Source organism: Balaenoptera musculus, chromosome 7, assembly GCF_009873245.2.
Source record: "Balaenoptera musculus isolate JJ_BM4_2016_0621 chromosome 7, mBalMus1.pri.v3, whole genome shotgun sequence".
Lineage (NCBI taxonomy): Eukaryota > Metazoa > Chordata > Mammalia > Artiodactyla > Balaenopteridae > Balaenoptera > Balaenoptera musculus.
Genome location: NC_045791.1, coordinates 40982969 through 41002857, shown reverse-complemented (window position 1 = coordinate 41002857; position 19889 = coordinate 40982969). Strand labels below are relative to the sequence as shown.

Here is a 19889-nt window from a genome sequence, read left to right as displayed (position 1 = left end):
AACTGATAGCACATAATAACCCTTGATTCCTGGTTTGGAATCTTAATTGAGTAAGAGATGATGCACTAGTTCCTTTATACCATAAATTTCTCATTCTTGAGTCTTAAATTTGATTACTCTCTGAAGGGAACACATCTTCAACTAGTGAAGGGTACCAGGGTACAAGAGTGAACACATTTCATGAGTTCAACACATTCAACATGAGTTGAATGTCTGAGAGTATCTTTTTCATTCTTCACACATGGAAGACAATTTAGCTGGGTATAAACCTCTTGGACTATAAGCATTTTTTTCCCCTCAATACTCTAAATACAATGCTCTACACCAAGCTATAGCTATATGTCAGTCTGATTTTATCTTTTGCAGATAAACTATTTGTTTTATCTGCATTCTTGTAGAGTCTTTTTCCCCCTTTATCTTTGTAAATACAAAATTTTGTCAAAGTTATTCCTACACAGGTCTCTTTTCCATAGGTGATGCCTGTAATATGCTGACCCCTTCAAATCTGTATACTCAGGACTTTATTTTATGCTTAGAAAATCTGTTTTAAAATTATATTTAAGTATTGCTTCTGCTCCAGTTATTCTAAAATATTTCTCAGGAACATCCACAATGCTATGTTAGATTTATCCTCTACAGTCTCCATGTCTAGTGACATCTATCATATCCTTTTTGTTCTTTTCCTCCATATTCCAAGATAACTTCTCAAATAATCTTATCAACATCAGTGATTCGATTTTCTTCTGTATCCAGTTTTCTCTATTGACTCCACTGTAGATTTTAACTGTTTAGTATGCATCTCTAGACTGTAACTGCCTGGATATGAATACCAGATGCCCTATTTATTAATTGTGTAAGTGTGGGCAACTTACTCAACTTTTCCTGAGTTTCCATTTTCCCATTTGTAAATGGGGGTAATAATAATAACTATCTGCATAATTCAAGTTTTTAATTAAAATCTTTTCTAAAATTTTTCATTTGCTTCTGGTAGTAGTAGTGGTGGGGGTGGTGGTAGAGAGAGAAGAGACAGCAATCTGGTTGTATCAAAAAGCTGGCAGCCCAATAAAAGCAATGTAGGGTCTTTGTCCTTATAATGGAAGACCTAGCATAGATAATCCACTGACCAGTCTTCTCAATCCTGTTCGATTGTCCTTATAGTAGAACTCCTCTCCAACTCTGACAATAGGGTGAGTGTCTTCAGGGTTTTTAATGGGAACTCAAAAGAAGTTTTATCAAGGGTTACAAAATTTAAAAAAGAAATTCAACCAAATACAAGTTTTGCATGCATAAAATATTTTGCATGAATAAAATGTTTTCCCTATTCTATAGTGCAGATCAAATAAACTAAGTGAAAGAGCATTCTGTTCAGTATCCACAGCTATACAAATATAAATTTCATATTCTTACCTACAGACCATCAAATCTTCTAATCAATCTGCTGAGAATAATGCCAACAGCAGCAATTACTATGATATTTTTCCACAAAATAATAAGAATTCACTTTTTCATTATACTTTGCTAACTAAAAGAAAAATCAAGATCCTGCTGTTCACTGTTTACATTACAGAAAAAAAACAATATTCACCTTATTAAGAAACAAATGAGAAAATGGGTGCAAGAGAAAAGCTCCAGTAAGCTTGCCCTCTTCCAACAACTGTTGCTTTTAAGCAAGAAACATATGAGGTAGCTAAGGTCATGAGTGAAAAAAGGAGGTGCCAATTTATTCTGGACTTGGGCAAGACAGGTTTACTCTTTTATTAGTAAAACAATTTATGAAAATATTTTGCCAAGGGGAGAAATGATGGTTTATCTCAACTTTTGATGCAATTTGTAAAGGAATAACAGATGCAGAGATGCTAAATATAGAGGAAATAGTACGAATTGATTCCCCCAGAATAGCTTATTAGAAGGCCATATGCAGTGGCTGAGGACTTTTATCTTGATTTAAGCTTTAGGAATGATTTTAGGAAAACTTATAAATCAGACATATGCCTATTACAGTAGATAATACCACATGATGAATACTTTTCTGATGTCGTGCTGCTTTATAGGAATTTTCATATGTAAAGGTCTACAAATTAAAATACAAATTTGAAATGACTAGGTCTCCAATTTTTAAAGGAAAATTAAATTTTCTTTCAAGAGCCAAGAGATTTCAATTCTAAGAAAATTACCTTTCAATTTATGATAGCCATTTTCATATCTGAAATATGATTTATATAGAATTTAACTTTATAACATGCATTTATCTTCATGTTTCAATAATGTGTTCTTTCAATTTGCTTGCAGAGTGTTTCTATTATTTTCAATCCCTATATTATTAAGGTTTCAGCACATAAAAACTCTTAAGATTCTATAAGCTAAGGCATAGATTTATCTTTCCATTACTTGAAAAGAACTTTACATTTTAAATAATTTTTCTTAGGAATGACTAAAATGAAATAATCAAAACCTAAATCACTTTGCTGAGGTACAAGTAGATCCGATCACTGGAAAGAATACACGCATAAAATAAAAACAGATGCAGTAAGACCGTATGGATCCCTTTCTGCAAAAGTAACAAAAACGGCAATTTAGAAACTGAGAACATAAACATGAAGACAGGCTGTTTCACTATAGCTATGGAGTAACTTTAGGGTTATTCCTGAGGGAAAAAGTATGTTTCTGAAGTATTTTTGTCTCCAGAAGTGACTCTAAAAAGAAAAACAATCATGCAGCATAGAGAATTCAACACTGAATAATCCTGTCACCCATTTAATCTCATCAACTCAGCAGTCACTCATTTCACATTTAGTAGCATATAGTTTGCACATACAGGGGAAAAATTATTCCATATATTCATAATTTAACTCTGAACAGGAATTGTGAACTGAGTTATTCAACTGAAAAGGAAATTATTGTTTTAAACATGCAAAGTCGGGATTGACTTTAAGTGTTAATAAAGGAAAAATATTCTATTGCTTTCAAATGTTAACCAAAGGTAAAGCTAATTCAGTGGTAAAAATTAAAGTTAATAATGCCTAAATTAACAAATTTACATAAAACTGACATAATACAATACATATCTATAGGCTGCTTAACTAAAATAGGGGGCAAAAGTACATATATTCCTGGATTTTGTGGTTCCAATTAATGAATATTCATTATGTGCCAATTACCACACATAAAAATATACAATAAGGTTTGTGACTGCATTCTTCTGAGGGTAGAAACTGTATGAAACAGACCATCTTTATAGGTCTCCTTACCATCCCTCCCACCTCTTTCCTGGGCAGTCTTTGCTCACAGTAGGCTTTCAATCAATATTTTTCATCTAGTTAAAAGCAAGTGTAAAACAACTACAGTGGGATAGTAAGCATTTTTACATTCTCAGTTCATTTACCCAATAAATACTTTGGGGGCACCTACTATGCATTCCATGTCTGCAAGTGTAATTCAGCTATATGTGAAGAGCCAGACAGAATCTGCTCAAATTCCTGGAATTTAAGAGCTCTTCAAGAAAAACAAAGTAAAATAAAACAAACCACCTATAGTGTCAATACACCTAAAAAGATGTCTCCAATGGAATCAAATAGAACAGAAACTCAGTTATTCAAAATGTATGCCTGGGATAGGTAAGCCTGGGAACTGTGCTCACAGGTCCAGTTGATCATTCATCAGACTACTGGAAAACATGAGCAGATGTAAAAGTGTATATGCTTGTTGTTAGCTAACTTGGCAATCTAAGGACAATTTTTTTTTTTGTACACTCAAATACTGAATAAATCTGTTGGCTATACTCTTTTGTATTGTTTAACCACAGAGATACTTGAAGTGGGGGACACGCTACACATCATTAACACATGGAAGAGAAACGTTAAATTTTGACCATGTCACATGCAACTTAAAAGGACTGATCTCTTGAGAACCAAGCATCAGTGTTAAGAATTCTTGAATCCAGGTCAAAGACAGTCACAAGACCTCTACCACTTGACCTCATTTTGAACCTGATTTCCATAATATTAAAGAGGTAAAGCTGTAAAATTTGATGATCCCACAGAAGTCACTAAGAAAAGATCCAATCTTACCTTGTGTTTGATGACGCAGTTCAGGCACAGAAGACTTCCCTATGCATTACACAATAATTACAATTGCCAGAATAATTCAGTTACCAAGAGGAAAAATTACTAAGTTACTAAAAGGAAAAACGTGAAGTTTCAGGAATTGTACTTACAGTACAGTGCTTTTAGCTAAGCTACAAACTATGCTTGTTTACAGCTGAAGTAAAAATTCTGTCTTCTGCATGTGGTTGAGGTGTGTCAGGGAGAACTATTTCATTGTAAATAAACTTAGGGGCCAAATAAAAGGAAGTTGCAAAGGCAGGTGTACAACAGTTGAGTTGTTTCGGTTTCAGAGAAATAAAGTAAATAATTGTACTGGAATTTGTTCAGTTCTGGGCATTCTGCCATACAGGAAAGGGTGTGTAATTACTGAAGCTAACATATCCATGTAAAAATGAAGTAATATCAGCAGGACACAGTTGGGCTCCAAATTTCCTTTTTTATCTTCAAAAATTAAGGATCTCTAATGACTCTCATTTCACTCTGTGATATTTAAATATCACTTAAATTAATATGGACACACTGAAGGTAGAATTGTAATTTTCACAAAGTCAGATATTATCTTGAGAGGTGGTATTCTCTTTGAAAGCCTCACAAGTGAAGAACATTGCAATTTTCACTCATCAAAGGTAACAAAAGAACTACACACAGTGTCTAATTTAGGACTTCACCAGAGTAGGAGTAAAATCAGCATGTTTTACCAAATCTATTCTTTGCTTACCATTTCATGCTCTCTGGATTGGCCTCAATCTTAAATCTGGATTCCAAACTTCTTAAATCATAAACCAAAAATAAGAGGGTGTGGTTTGTGGGAGAACAATGGAAGTTAGAGCACCTAGGGAGTATAAGGCCAAGTTCAAATAGGGGTCTCAATTATTCAAGAAACTTTACAACAGAAGATGAAAGAGTGTAATAAATATTACAATATTATGTGTGATTTTATAGAATGCAAATCAACTTGCACCTTTATAGAGCTATGAAAAGTATTTAACCCTCTCCAGGATTGGCCATATGGTCTTTTAGAGTGTTTCTACAATCCAGGATGACATTCTATTAATTATAAGACTACTATATACTTCCCCAGTTGATAGTAATAGCCTGCTCGTGGCCCTTGGCTCACTGCTTCCTTGAGCCTGTGAAGTTAGCATGCTGACACATCTAAGTTGCAGGGGGTGGCAGCGAATTTCTGGATGAGTCAATGTCTTATCAAATTCCAATTCCTCTGTATCCAAAGGCGTGCTGTCCATTTCAAGGACGAATCAATCACTTTAGTCTAAGGTTTTCACAGGAAGAGGCAAGGCTCTCTGAGGGCACCGCATTTGGCCATATTTCTTTTACAAGATGTTAAGCTAGGCACTAGATCATTCTCAAGTTAGCCTGAAAACTATCAGGATACAAAAAAATGTGTTTCCAACATCTATATTCATCTTGGACTCCGGGAGTTTCATTAGGAGTCGAGTTGAACAGTAGAAACTGCCAAACGATGATCCTGATTACAGCCAACAACCAACTGGTAGCTTAAGTTCAACATACTTCCTGTAATTTTACATTCCAGTCCAAGGATCACATTACTTTGTTATTCCCATGGGCTTTTTATTTCTCTTAAAGCATGATCCTTAACTGAACGGCATTTCTTTTGTGATTACCTGGTATACATGATGCTGGTGGATATTTTGTGACATCACCAAGATAAACCACATCCTTTCCTTCCCTACACTTAATTTTCAACTAAGTTAGACAGATGGAAGATGGAACATAAATTTATTTCGTATTTACAAAACACCTATGCCATTACTTGACCATCCATATGAAATAAAATTTTTATTTTTGCTCCATGCAGAGATCAGATTTAATTTCTAAATCAATACGGATATAGTGCAATTCAAATTGTCTTAAAGACAAAAATGTACAGCTGGGTAACTAGTTTTCTAAGTGCTGTCTGTGAGATTCTCTTGCTTAGTAATGTTTCTATGAATGTGGCAACAGATTCCATTATCCTCACAAAACAGCCAGTTGGTGACAAAGTGATCTGATAGTCAGCATTATTTATCTACTCCTTCCTTGAACACTCATTTATTGCAGCTCTAGTATATTCAAGGGCCCAGGCAAGGAGTGGCCTGTAACATGTGTGTGAAGCAACATATAAAACACAGCTCTATCCTTAGGTAGGTTTTTATTGTATCATCCAAAGGAGCATATGATAAGAGTCACAGCTGTGGTATAAAGTGCTAAAGAAGATCAGGAGAGAGGTGACTTCAGGCTGGGGTGAACATGGCTTCATGAAAGAGGTAGGTAGCACTTGAACAGAAGTAGGTTCCTTCTTTCTATCTGCAAAAGAGCAAGGACTTTTTCTATAACTGCACATATATGCATCTATGTGACTGACATCAATGTGAAAGGTCATCGCTTCACAAAAGAGAGAGAATGTGAATCTCAGCATTTTGTCAAGAAATAAGGAACAGCTTCCGGCACGGGAGGATCCTAGGGAAAGTGTGGCCCAGTAGAGGAAGATTTCATTGTTCCTATGACATCCTAAATCCAATTTCAGATATTAACAGACTAATGATTTGTTAACAAGACTGCTACTGGTCGCTTCCCTTCCCTACTACTTACCATGAATTACCTGGGGGGTATTTCAGTGGCTTGGGTGTAATTTACAAGAAGAACACAGACTCCCTCCTCTCAAAATTCAGCTGCATGTTGAAATATATTACTTTCCACTTCTTTAACCAAGGGTCTTGACATTATGTTTGGGGGCTGTACTACATCAGCATGTTAATAAAATTTATTTTCACATGCTCCATTTCTTATAATAAATACATAAAGCTGTTTTAACTGGTGAGACCAGTACGGTGAAGTTTGGAAAGTTTAATGCCATGCAGAAGTAAATACTGTCACAACATAAACATGGCTCAATATGCAGAAAGTTTCTGTCTTCATATCAGTGTCCTGAAAGAAGTGTCACTCAATCCCTATAGATACATATTTAAAAGGAGAACCACCAGCTTCTCTTAAGGAGGGCATTTTCTTCTTATGCAGAGATGATGATAACAGTAATATTAGCCTTTACTATGAGCATTTACTAAGTGCCAGGCAGTATAAAAATTTTGCACAGGTTAATTTAATGTTTTCAATAACTATTATTATCCTCATTTTATAGATGAGAAACTGAGGCAGAGAGAGGTTAATAATTTTCCCAAGATCACACAGTAAGTAGTAGAGCCATGATGGGAACCCAGCCATTTCCCCCCTTGCACTAAAGGGGTCTCTGCACCCGAACGAAACATCCTTCCTGAGAGATGGCTGCCACCAAACAAGGTCTGTTCTTTGAGATCAGCGGAGCTGATCCTATCACCTCATGGCTATGAAAATGAGGCACCCTTTTTTTTTTCTCCTATAATTATACATCCCACCCAAGAATATTGCTCTTTTGATACAAAACATGACCAAGGACATAATCTAAAATTAACTATTCCATTTTAGTCTAATGCAACTAAGAACTGACATGATGACTAGTATTTTAAAATCAAATATATAAGGTAATAGTAATTAACTTTCTTATTCCTAGCTAACTTTTCTGTGCTCTGTCTCATTTGACAGACAAAAGTGAGTGACATATTTCAGGAAAGTCTAAGAAATTTTTACTATGGAGAAATTAGAGTATCTTGCCTGGTACCACAAAAATCCTATGGGAACTAGAGTTAGCTATTTAAAATCAGGCAAACATCTTGGAACAAGAGATAGATATGGTGTCTTGGGTTGAATGATTAAAGTACTGAGTAATGAACACTGACAATCTTAAAAGAAATTAAGAATGAAAACTGTAAATGTATATTAATGGACTCAAATTCTTAGAACAAGAATAGAAGAGTATCTCTTCCCACTAACTAAATAAAGTGGGAGACGTATGATAATTCTAACAAATAACAAATATCTGTATTTTTTTTTTTGGTTACCTCAAGAAACCAGAACCCCTTTTGCTTTCTCCCACAAAACATCCATTCAGAATACTATTCTTTGCCAAAAGATAAAATTTTGAAGTCATCTGAGGCCGTCAAGGAATTACAGGGCAAAAATCATGATAGGTTTCCAATTTTCTTCAACATGCAGGGTTATCTGGTTTCAAGGTACAAACACAAAAGTTCCTGTTGCTATGCCTACTGAACACAGTTTCTGGTTTTAAGTTAGTTCTGGGCATTTTGATAAATTTACCATCATGTTTCACCAAAACACAGTATAATCTAAGAGCCACAAATAAATCAGAGCCTTTTCATTTTATAGATCCTTGGGTCAAATCTCAACAACTATGAAGAAAGAGTCCTTTTTTCCTCCCTAAAGGTGACAGAAGCTTAGATAATCTATAGTTTAGTGGAAAACAGAAACAATACTGACTAACTTTCTTGTGTCTTCTCAAAGTCCTAGTTTGTGAAATGTTTAAAAACTTCAAATTTCTGTGAGGAATGAAAAAATATTTTGACATATTGCTACGAGGGTAAGTTGTGAAATCATTTTTTTATTGAAAGTACAGCTCTAATGGCAAACACATCTCCTAGTTCTAGATCAATCTTTCATACACATACTCAGCTTTAAGTTACAGCAAACAGCAAAATAATGAAGTTTTCAACACGCCTTCATTCTTTGTCATCATTAGTCATTTGAGCTGCTGATACTGATTTTTCAAAAAATAATTCCAGACTACATTCAACATCTAGCTTGTATCTCTTGAGAAAAAAAGACCAGTCACTTAATCATAAGATTTTAAAAGAGGATTTTACTATTAGATTATCTCCAACAAAATAACCCTCATGGAGGGCATATACTTTTTGTCTGCTTGCTTGTTTTTCGAGGGAGGGGGCAGAAAAGTCTCCCTGGAGCTTTACATTTACACTCACCTTACTAAGCTTTTAAATCTTAAACAATTAAAACCAGTAATCCCAATTTCTCTAAGCCCACCAGATAAAAATCTAATTTAGAAGGCTACTTGGGTTTGAAGGATAAATAGTATTAAGTGCCTTTAAAAAAATCAACATAAACAGGACATTTAAGCAAACTGGCACAGTGTGACAAGTTTTAGAACATTAGCTCACAAAATGAGTATACTCTGATTCAGACAAACACAACAAATAGAGCCTTTTATCCAAAAATCACCAAGACAACCCTATGTAATACCTATGTTAAAACGTTCAACAGATCTAAGGATATCACAGGCCTCAAGTTGCCAGAGTCCTGACAGAAAAGTCAGTGATGTGAAACACGCTTTATGAAGCTTGGCGTGCATGCACACACTCTGCAAGGTGAGCGAGACAAGAGACACCGATGACCACCGATATTGTCCTTACTTGCAGACGCACAAGTATCCTGCATGTTCCGATTCTGACTGGCACCTGGAGCGGCTCTACCTGCCAGTCATCCCAATGTATTCAGGGATGTAAACACCTTATAATTAGAAAACGTGAAGGCGTCAAGGACGTTAGACAAATTGAAAACACATCCAAAGATTAATTTTTAAAGGCATTGAAGAAATAATTAATTGCAAAGTCTAAAATCAGAGGATGTACCTGCTCCTTCACGGAAGCTAGAATAGTGGTGGCTGTGGTCTCGGGTTCCATGCCTGGGCCAGTGGGGGCAGCTTCCTGGCGGGTCTGTGGTTGCCCCTCCTCCACCAATGAGGCCTGCTCAGGAGCTGGCATTCCTCCTGCAATCAAGCAGGCAAAGGGTTAACACTTTCTCCTCCGCTCCTGGGCAGGAACAGGCAGGGGCTGAGCGTTTGCAGATGGTTCCTAGGAACTACTACAGATTCTACACACCATGATCACAACACCATACGGCTACCTGATTTCTAAAAGGCAACATCTAGGGCCAAAGTATAGCTAGTACTACCAAATACTAAAAAATAACAACAGAATAAGAATGATAATAATAAACACTGAGAAAATACTTAAACAACATCATAGTAAAAAATGATGTGAAAAGGGTTAGGGAAGAGGACTCAAAAATATACTGAGGACACTAAGGCTGTTAGATGCTATAAAATCGCTGAATTTTCTAAACAGTTAACCATTAAGTAAATAGGATTTTCTTATCACGAACAAAGTAATAACACTCTAGATTGCTATACGGGTCAGTTTTCAGAGAAGTATACGCACAGGAAGACCTCTATGAACGTGCAAATGCTTTATGATTATAGAAGAGGCTTATTCAACAGAAGAAAAAGGGGTTAAAACTTATGAAAGGCTTGAAAATAAGCAAAATTCTGCTGTATTTAAAAGAAATGCAAGGCATTAATAACCAGCAATAAAGATAACATTGGTGGAGTATTATAGCTAGCTTGGTTTCCTTAGAGGAATCTGATTATGCAAAGATGACAATGGCTATGGAGCTGGTGTTGAAAGAGAATTTATTTTTCAGGACCATAGCTTGTGACAAAAGAATGGGTTCTTGGCAGGAGATGAGGTGCCTCTCCTAAGATAAACACATACTGAGAGTGGTATGTTTGCCGGGAAACTTATTGATCTGATATGGACTTTGTACAAATTTGCAAAAGGTGTGGAAAAGGTGTAACCTAAAATGTTGTAAATATTTTAATAACTTGTTTACCTGTCAGTCTCTGCCTGTTTCCTCAAGAGTAGAGTCTACCATACCATGAGACTAGCCTAGTGCCTGGCATATATAATAGATACTCAATGTTTTCCAAATAATTGAATACATGAATGAAGGACTGACTGTCTCTTCCATGTCTCATTACAGTCATTAGGCAAATCTGACCAAGTGCTATGATGCTCATGAGACCTTATTTGTTCAATGCATTACCCTGTGTACTTGTATATGGACATTTGAGACCATAAATGCTGTTTCTGACATTCTTCTTTTAGCTTTCTCCTAAAAATGACTCTACTGTTGTATTTTGATTTCTTATCAACTTCCACAATGTTCATTTCTGTAGGATGATCTGGGGATTTTTTCCCCATTCCCTCAAATGTCAGTATCAGCTTGCTGTTTATTTCCAAACTCATAACCTATAAGACAGGGTTAGATGAACATATCACCTGAGCCTCCATCTCATCCTTTAGTCTCCTGACTTCCACATTAGTGAAGATGGGGTTAGGTTCTAGGTTGCCACCAGTGGTTGCTTTATTCCTACAATATTAATAGGCAGAAATAGACAATGGGTCTGATGAGTTTGAGCATTTTCCCCCAATGGGACTCTCCATGAGGAGTTCTCATGCCAGCTCTAGCAGGTAAATTCTTTTTTTTTTTTTAAATTTATTTATTTTTGGCTGCATTGGGTCTTTGTTGCTGCGCGCGGGCTTTCTCTAGTTGCGGCGAGCGGGGGATACTCTTCATTGCGGTGCGCGGGCTTCTCATTGCGGTGGCTTCTCTTGTTGCAGAGCACAGGCTCCAGGCACGTGGGCTTCAGTAGTTTTGGCACATGGGCTCAGTAGTTGTGGCTCGCGGGTTCTAGAGCGCAGGCTCAGCAGTTGTGGCGCACGGGCTTATTTGCTCTGCAGCATGTGGGATCTTCCCAGACCAGAGCTCGAACCCGTGTCCCCTACACTGCAGGCAGATTCTTAACTACTGTCTAGCAGGTAAATTCTTTATCGCTTATTTCTGTGGGGCCCAAGGCTGGGGTGCAGCCTCATCTGCAAGGAGGAGAGTCTCCTCAAGGACAAGTGAGAGGAGGACCTTCAGACTTGGAGTAAGTGGCTCCAGGATCAAAACCCAAGTGCCTTGAACATGAGCCACCCTTTCCTCACTTACACAAATAGCTTACTAACTCTTCATACAACACCATGGAATGATTTTTATGGCAATCTTTATTTTTTAGTACGTATGTTGTGTTGAGATATAAAATAGTACACTTAAAATATCATCAACTGGATAAAATAACTGTATTTAGCCAGTGTTCATTATGTACAAGATTTAAGGTCTATGAAGAAAAAAATGCCCCACTTAAAGATCCTAGCTTTGCATTTAAGGCTAGTAAAGATATGAAAGCACTCTATGCCATTGAAAAACTACACACCTTAAAATAAGCAGGTGGTTGCAAAGAACAAAAATGTTACTATGCAACAGTGAAACAAATAATGCCAAGAAACAAAAATTTCAAATATCAAGAATATCATACCATGAAATAACCAATGTGTAAGAAAAAGAGAAGCAAAATTTCAGTGAACAAAGAGAATTTGAAAAAGAGAGAAATAGAAACATCACTGGGGAAGTAATTATTCTGTACTAAAAATAGGAGCATCCTTACTGTTTAAAGAAAGATACTGAATTATATTTTTGTAATTATATTACATCACTGTGAGTATACCATACTTAATTTCATACTATTTATTTTTTGATGACTCTCCAGATCTATGACATCAGATGAGCATTTTCTGAATACCACTTTGCCCATGTAATATGCAGGGTGATAAGGGAATACAGGCATAAAGCAAGGTCACTGACCATTAGTGGCTCATCATCTAGCTGAGGCAGCAAAATATGAATCAGATCAAGGCAAAGTATAGCAAGATACAAGTGGTTGAATAACAATGCTGAAGTTGATAGGAAGAGGTGGTGAAGAGGTTATAAATTTGTACAAGAAACTACTATTTAGCAAGAGAGGAGACTTTCATAGGTAGGTATGATGTTTTTATCCTCAGATTCCTCAAAGCCTAGGAGACATTGCAGGCAATCACACCTATGGGATACAGAATGATGACCAGGGTACCCAGGCATAACTGAGGATGAGACACTTCTCTACACCTCATCTCTGGAACAGTCCCCAAATACCATTACCAACATGGGACAGAGGAGGGATGCCATAATACTGACAAGCTATACACCTATTAAAGTATTCTGCTCACTTACTTGTAGTTCTCATAACAGTTTGAGGAGTTGAAGGAATCAAGCTAAGACTAAAGTCACAGAATATTATTACCTCTCTCCATTAGCAAAGAAAAAAAAAAGCAATAGGTACTTATATAGCAAAGAGAGGGTGGGAAATTAGGCCTTGCGCTTCCCTCAATGATCTCAATTTGCCTGAGTTGGGCAATTACATTTTAGGGACCTGAGAAAACTTACAAATAAGTTGCTGAACCATTTTGGCTCTTTGGAGAATCACAGAGAATGGAAGAGGTGCCAGAAAACTGGAAGCAGGAAAATGCCATTGCTGTTTTTGGAAAGAAGAAAGTAGACTCTCTTCACGTTACAAACTAGAGAGCTAGACATAGATCCTGGGTGAGATTCTTACAAGGATTTTATCCAAGAGATGATTTGTGAGAACCAAAAAGGGGCACGCCAAAGAAAAGTCATGTTAAGCTGGTCTAATTTCTCTTTGGCACTGTAACCGTGGAAATGCAGTGTGTCTAGACTCTGCTGAGGCACGTATGGTGTTAGAAGTCCCCTATGGTATTATAATCAGCATAGAAATGGGGCTGGCACAAGGTCAACTGCTGACTCTGACAATCTGTAAATAGCTGAACAAAATATATCAACCTACAGAGGTTTCTAATGTAATGCCAGAGAGCTCTGATCTTGGCCCAGCCCTAACCAAAAACTTTAGCCATAATGTAAATAATAATATACAAGGCATGTTCAAATTCTTCAATGAGTAAGAATACTGTATTTACCAGGTGATGAAATTCAAATACAAAAACCACTGCTACACTGCAGTGATGAGCTGCCTCTAATGAGATAAAAACACCAGGGATCAACGTAGGGTTGTGTATTTAGTTTAGCTCAGCAGCACACAGGGGAGGAGATTTAGGCACTTCAGATTCAAGAGCAGAATGAGTGAACCATGAGGGAATTGAGGCTGCCGCAAAGCCAAGGTGATGCTATGCTGTATGGATATCAGCATTTAAGGTGATAAGAAAAAGGGGACAAGTGAGCGTACACCTTTTCTTTAGGTGCCTTGGGACATGTCCAGTTATGGGGTGCACATTAACAGGAATGAACACAAGTGTATCCATTCAAGAGAGGATGAAAGGATGAGGACGGATTTCAGGCGCAAGAACAAGGACAAAATGAATTACAGCTCCCGCTCCTTATGAGCTCAAAGCTTAGCCGAGAACACAGGAGGAACAGCTGATGAAACAGGAAGAGAAAGTGTGACCTGAAGAAGACAAGGACCACGCAGACAAGCAAAAGGTCTACACAAACCTCTTCAGGACTGCCAAGTACAAGTAAAGTTAGACTTCCCAGGTTTAGACTTTTTGGTCCCAAAAGCTAGACCAAAAACTAATGGTTTTGTAACAAACTTGTATTAACCTAAATTAATACTGTCTTTATACTCTGAAGCAAATTTGGCTAATAGCTATATTTTATTATATTTATATATTAATATTATATTATAAAACTAAAGATTGGAGCCATGAGGGCAAGCTCATGAGGTCTTTCCTTTTGGAGTGAAGAGTCAAATGTCCAAAATTTCAAAAACTGATAACCCCAAAGGTGGTACATTCCCCATCGCAAGAGGTCTTTAATCACAGTGCAGATGATCAAGTAGCAGGGATGGTACAGAAGGCATCCTGCACTGGGTGAGTGTTAGAATCGGGAAACAAAGTTCTCTGAATCTTGAGGCTGACACTAGGATATGACGACATCTACATTTTGAATGGATGTGAATGCTCCTCAGGGGTTTTCAGAATGTCGTCTACCATAACACACCTCTGTGCAAAAAGGCACCTGAAGGCCAGGATGCTGTGTTTTCCTGAGGGAATGATGGGCACTGGAAATCTTAGTGCTGCCTGTTTCTGTTCAGCTACACAAAAAGCTCAGAGGAGTCTGTGACCAACTCTTACAACTGTGTTCTCATTCTATCCCAGCCTCTCATTACTAAATTTCCTCTTTGCTCAGGTCTCTATTTTTAATCATTCTATTGGACGGCATTCTTTTGAACCTTGTGAAACCCTTTTTGGAAAGCTGACTATGAACAGTTATGTGTTTTCACTGCTACATTTATTGAACACAAGTAAGCTTTTGTGTGAAACTGTTAGCATAATATTGTGTGTGTGTGTCTTACAGTGAACTCTTACAAATTAACAAGAAATTTTTCTGCTCAAGGATGCAGGCCACATACATTCTAGTGTGATTATCTAAGGCTTTCTTTGCAGGCTGTGGATGTAATATATAGGTATAACCTAAGACTCAATAACTACAATCCCTTTTACCACAGATAACACTAATCCACAAAATCATCTTCACTAAATTTCTGAGATAGAAGATCAACTAGATACTGGATTTTCCTCTATTTACTCATTTTACTCTCCTTACAGATAATTTTTGGTCAAAGTATAATAAGTATACCTTATTTTGTCTTATCCAGTGAAATAAATTAGACTATGTATTTTTTTCCCACTCTGTTGCATTAGTAATCTGGAGTATAACACACATCTCATGACTTCATTTTGAACACTCAGAAAATGTTATGATGATTGATAACAACCATTTCAAAATTGGTAGGATAAAATAAAGATGTCTAAGAACAAATTAAGACTAATAAAGGACAGAAAATAAGCACAAATATTTAAATTTGATTCAAAGCAATATATTAATAATATAGAATAAAAGTTTGTTAAATAAGCATTAGATGAACAAAACATTATGAGTAAAAATTTTTTAAAATTACTGAGTATCATATGTAGCAAAGATAAGTTTCTTTGCTTTACTTATAATGAAACTGGAACAGATATTACAGAAGAAAAGAATGAAGTACTGGGAATTAGAAATATGCCTCAAAAGTAAAACACCTTCAGTACCATATGGAGTCTATTCTAGAATTCTAAAAGGAATACTAGATACTTTTCACAGTTATAGTTTAAAAATATCTTGGAAATAAGAAGCATTACAAAAATCTGCAACTGTTTAGGAAGCCTAGAGATAGTTACATACTGAACTTCTAATCAAACAGTTCATCCAAAAAATTTCAATTTCCTGACAAGAATTTATTTAGAAGGGAGCTATATGCCAAACAGCAGAGTAATTTGAGAGAATGGATTAGATATAGTGGTTAATTATTTTGACTTATGGATTTATTATTACAATCAAAAGATCAATGCATGACAACCTGACACAAAAATAAGCAAAAGGGATGAATAGGTCTTTCAGAAAAGAGAACATCTAGATGGCCAATAGTGACTTGCTCAACCTCTTTAGTAATTAGAGAAACGCAAATTCATACTACAATGAGATATCAACACAAAACCACCAAAATGGCAATACATTTTATCAATATCAAATTTTGGCAAAGATGTGGAACAATGGTAAAAATCACAGGCTACTGACGAGTGTGTAAATGGGAACCATAACCTTGGAACGCATTTTGGCATTTATCTAGTTGAGCTGCTCATAACATGTATTACACAGCCCAGTAATTCCATTCCTGATTATACAGAGATACTTTTGCACACAAACACCTGGAGAGACATATAAGTACGGTCATGGCAGCACTCTTTGTGAAAGCCATGAATTGCAAATAACCCAAATGACAATTAACAGTGGAATGAATAAATACATTGTGGTATACTCATGCAATGTATTTCACCTACAGCAATAAAACAAATGAACGACAGCTGTGTAACAAGAGTGACTCTCACAAGCATAATGTTGAATAAAAGAAGCAAGTCACAAAAGAAACAAACAGTAGAATTCTGCTTATGTAAAGTTTAAAAAATAGACAAGATAAAACTATGTTTATTAGGGATGCATGCATTGGTACCAAGGAAATGGTTATCACCAAAGCCAGAGGAATGGTTACCTCCTTGGGGAAAGAAGAGGCTGTGATCTCACAAGGACGCATGAAGAACTTTGGGGTGCTGGCCTGGCGTGGGCAGTAATCAACGATGTGTATCTTTGAATTTTTATAATTATATATATATATATTTTTTATTCACTCTCCCAGTAATTTTTTTGTGAAAAAGGAAAAATATTAATATAGTGGAACGAGCATATGATAAATTCTTATTACATATAATTTATAAACAGAATAATTTAGCATATTTATAAACAGAATACAATAGTGTTTAATAGCTTAAATACTAAAGATTATCCATTTTTAAGAGAACTGAATTATTTCTGGTTATAAAGCTACACTAAATATAATTTCATGGTTCATAAATGTCTGGAATTCATTTCAATAAAAGGGGGCTCACATTACAAAATAGAATGCCCTCAACCCTGTATACTATTCAACAGTACTTTCTGAAAATGAAACGCATGGCCAATAATAGCACGGCTCACACCTCGAGGCGGCCTCTCGCACTGTGTGCGGTGTGAGCAATGCTCCTTCGAGTCAGCTGGAGTGCTGACATGGTCCCTGTCATGACAGGTAAATCCTGCAAAACTGTTAATAAAAACTAAAAATTCTATGTTGCATAAACACAGACGGCACTCTGGTATTTTCAACCTTTCCAAAAAACATTTCTACGGGAGCAAAAAGGAGACCTTTTTGGAAAATAACACAGGTTCAGTTTTTTTAGGATTTGGGATCCTTTGTAGCATATAGATGTCTGGCATGTTAAAGGGTGTAAAAGAGATAGGATGGGGATAACCAATAGGATAAGAACATAATTAACTCTGAAGGGGGATGACTGGATGGAGACCATACATTTCCGATGACCATACATTTCCGCTCTTTTCCAACTCACGACACCATGAAATAACGGAAAAGGCATTTTCTCTTATTTAAGATAAGAAAATTAGCCAGTCTAGAGATTCAAAAAATGCCATTGGTGTGCCGACATACTAGAAAAATAATGGCTGCAGACCTATGGCAAAATAACCATAAGAAACCAAAATGCAAAAGAAAAAAAAGCCTGCTTGAGAGGCTGGAGCAGTTGGTGAGGGAGCTCAGAGTCAGTGGACCCCAGAACTTGAGGCTCTTAGGCCTGGGCCGTGATCAGATGATCAAAGGGAGAGAGACAATGCCACTAGGTGGTCAGTCGGCCCCTGCCCTGGACGTGCTCAAGCAGTTGCCACAGGCAAAGAAGGAGGGATCCAGACAGAGCAGGGCCTCAGTCAGCACTGATACCCAGAAGGGACAGATTCCCTAAACAGAAAAAGTAAAGTGGAATAGGTAGACTAACATCCTTAGTGTTAAAATTGAAAACTGTACTGTGCATGTGAAAAGAGAAACAGCCAGAGACCTTGAAAAGAAGACACAGGATAAAAACAAAAATCTCAATCAATGAAATGAATAGCAAAATGAATTTTTGTAAAAAGAGGATTTCATAAGAGCGATGTAAATAATTCTATCTGAGCACCCCACTCCCCATCCCCCCACCCAAAAAAAAGAGAGAGAGAGAGAAAGAAAGAGATGAAAAAGATAAAAGAACAGTTTGGAGACCGGAGACTAGATCCAGAAGTTACGTTTATTTACCAACAGTACTAGGAAGAGAGAAAAAAGGAGAATAAATACTAAAAGAAATGAAATGAAGATTTGAAAATTTCTCAGAGGTGAAACCTAATATTTAAATGGGCCAATAAGTGAATAAAATGAATGAAACAGACTACATCTAGAACCAATGCATTGAAATTTCTACATTCCAAGGATAAAGACAAGACTGTAAATGTTAACACGGAGGAAAAATAAACTGCTTACAAAGGAATGAGAATCAGTTTGGCATCAGACCTCTTAGTGGATACAGTAATAACTTCTAAGTACTGACCAAAAATTATTATTCAAATATGAAGAAAAGAAAGGCATTTTAGGACATACCAGGACCCAAGAAAATGTGGCTTCAATACTCTTTAAAGGAAGTTCTGCAACCAAATAATAAATATGATCAGGGAAGGGTTAGTACATGAGAAACAAGTGTTAAGCAGATAATTCAGGACACTGAAGATTAAACCTAAAGAAACTCCCCATGATATCAGCAGGAGAGGTGTGGGGAGCTGAAGAAAGTAAAACTGGGACTTCCCTGGTGGCAGAGTGGTTAAGAATCTGCCTGCCAATGCAAGCAACACGGGTTGGAGCCCGGGTCCGGGAAGATTCCACATGTCATGGAGCAACTAATCCTGTGCACCACAACTACTGAGCCTATGCTCTAGAGCCTGTGAGCCACAACTACTGAAGCCCGCACTCCACAACAAGAAGCCACCACAACGAGAAGCCCGTGCACCGCAATGAAGAGTAGCCCCTGCTTGCCGCAATTAGAGAAAGCCCACACACAGCAAAAAAGACCCAATGCAGCCAAAAATGAATAAATTTATTACTTAATTAAACAAACAAACAAAAAAACCCTAAAACTGTACTAATGTTCTTATTTAACTTACTGGGATGAAGGGCATACAGAGCAACTCCAGAGGACTATCCCTTTGCTGCTCCTCTCAGGAAGCGGCAGAGCCCACTGCCTGCCCCTTGAATGTGGGGATGGCCTCTTATGACTCAGAATGTGGCCGAAGTGATTTTGTACAACATCTGAGGCTAAACCTTAAAAAGGACTTGCAGCTTCTTTGGGAACCTTGAGATCACTATGCCATGAAAGAGCTCGGGATTAAAAGATGCTACGGGAGACCTTCAAGATGGCAGAGGAGTAAGACGTGGAGATCACCTTCCTCCCCGTAAATACATCAAAAATAACATCTACATGGGGAACAACTCCTACAGAACACCTACTGAACACTGGCAGAAGACCTGAGACTTCCCAAAAAGCAAGAAAATCCCCACGTACATGGGTAGGGCAAAAGAAAAAAGAAAAAAACAGAGACAAAAGAATAGGGACAGGACCCACACCTCTGGGAGGGAGCTGTGAAGGAGGAAAACTTTCCACACACTAGGAAGCCCCTTCACTGGCAGAGATG

At 37.0% G+C, this 19889-nt stretch overlaps 1 protein-coding gene across 13 annotated transcripts in view; it reads right to left on the bottom strand.

Annotated features, from left to right (window-relative positions):
• Positions 1-19889, bottom strand: part of PKP4 (plakophilin 4) — a 246075-nt gene that overhangs the window by 159795 nt on the left and 66391 nt on the right. For 9 of the 13 annotated variants that reach the window (XM_036857416.1, XM_036857429.1, XM_036857422.1 and 6 more), the window contains exon 2: positions 9659-9795. The exons of 1 other annotated variant lie outside the window; for it this stretch is intronic. In XM_036857416.1, the coding sequence (XP_036713311.1) occupies positions 9659-9790 (132 nt within the window). In that variant the 5' untranslated portion in view covers positions 9791-9795. Of the gene's footprint in view, positions 1-9439; positions 9537-9658; positions 9796-19889 lie in introns of those variants that run through there. 3 more of the 13 variants (XM_036857425.1, XM_036857424.1, XM_036857428.1) reach the window with 3 other exon arrangements.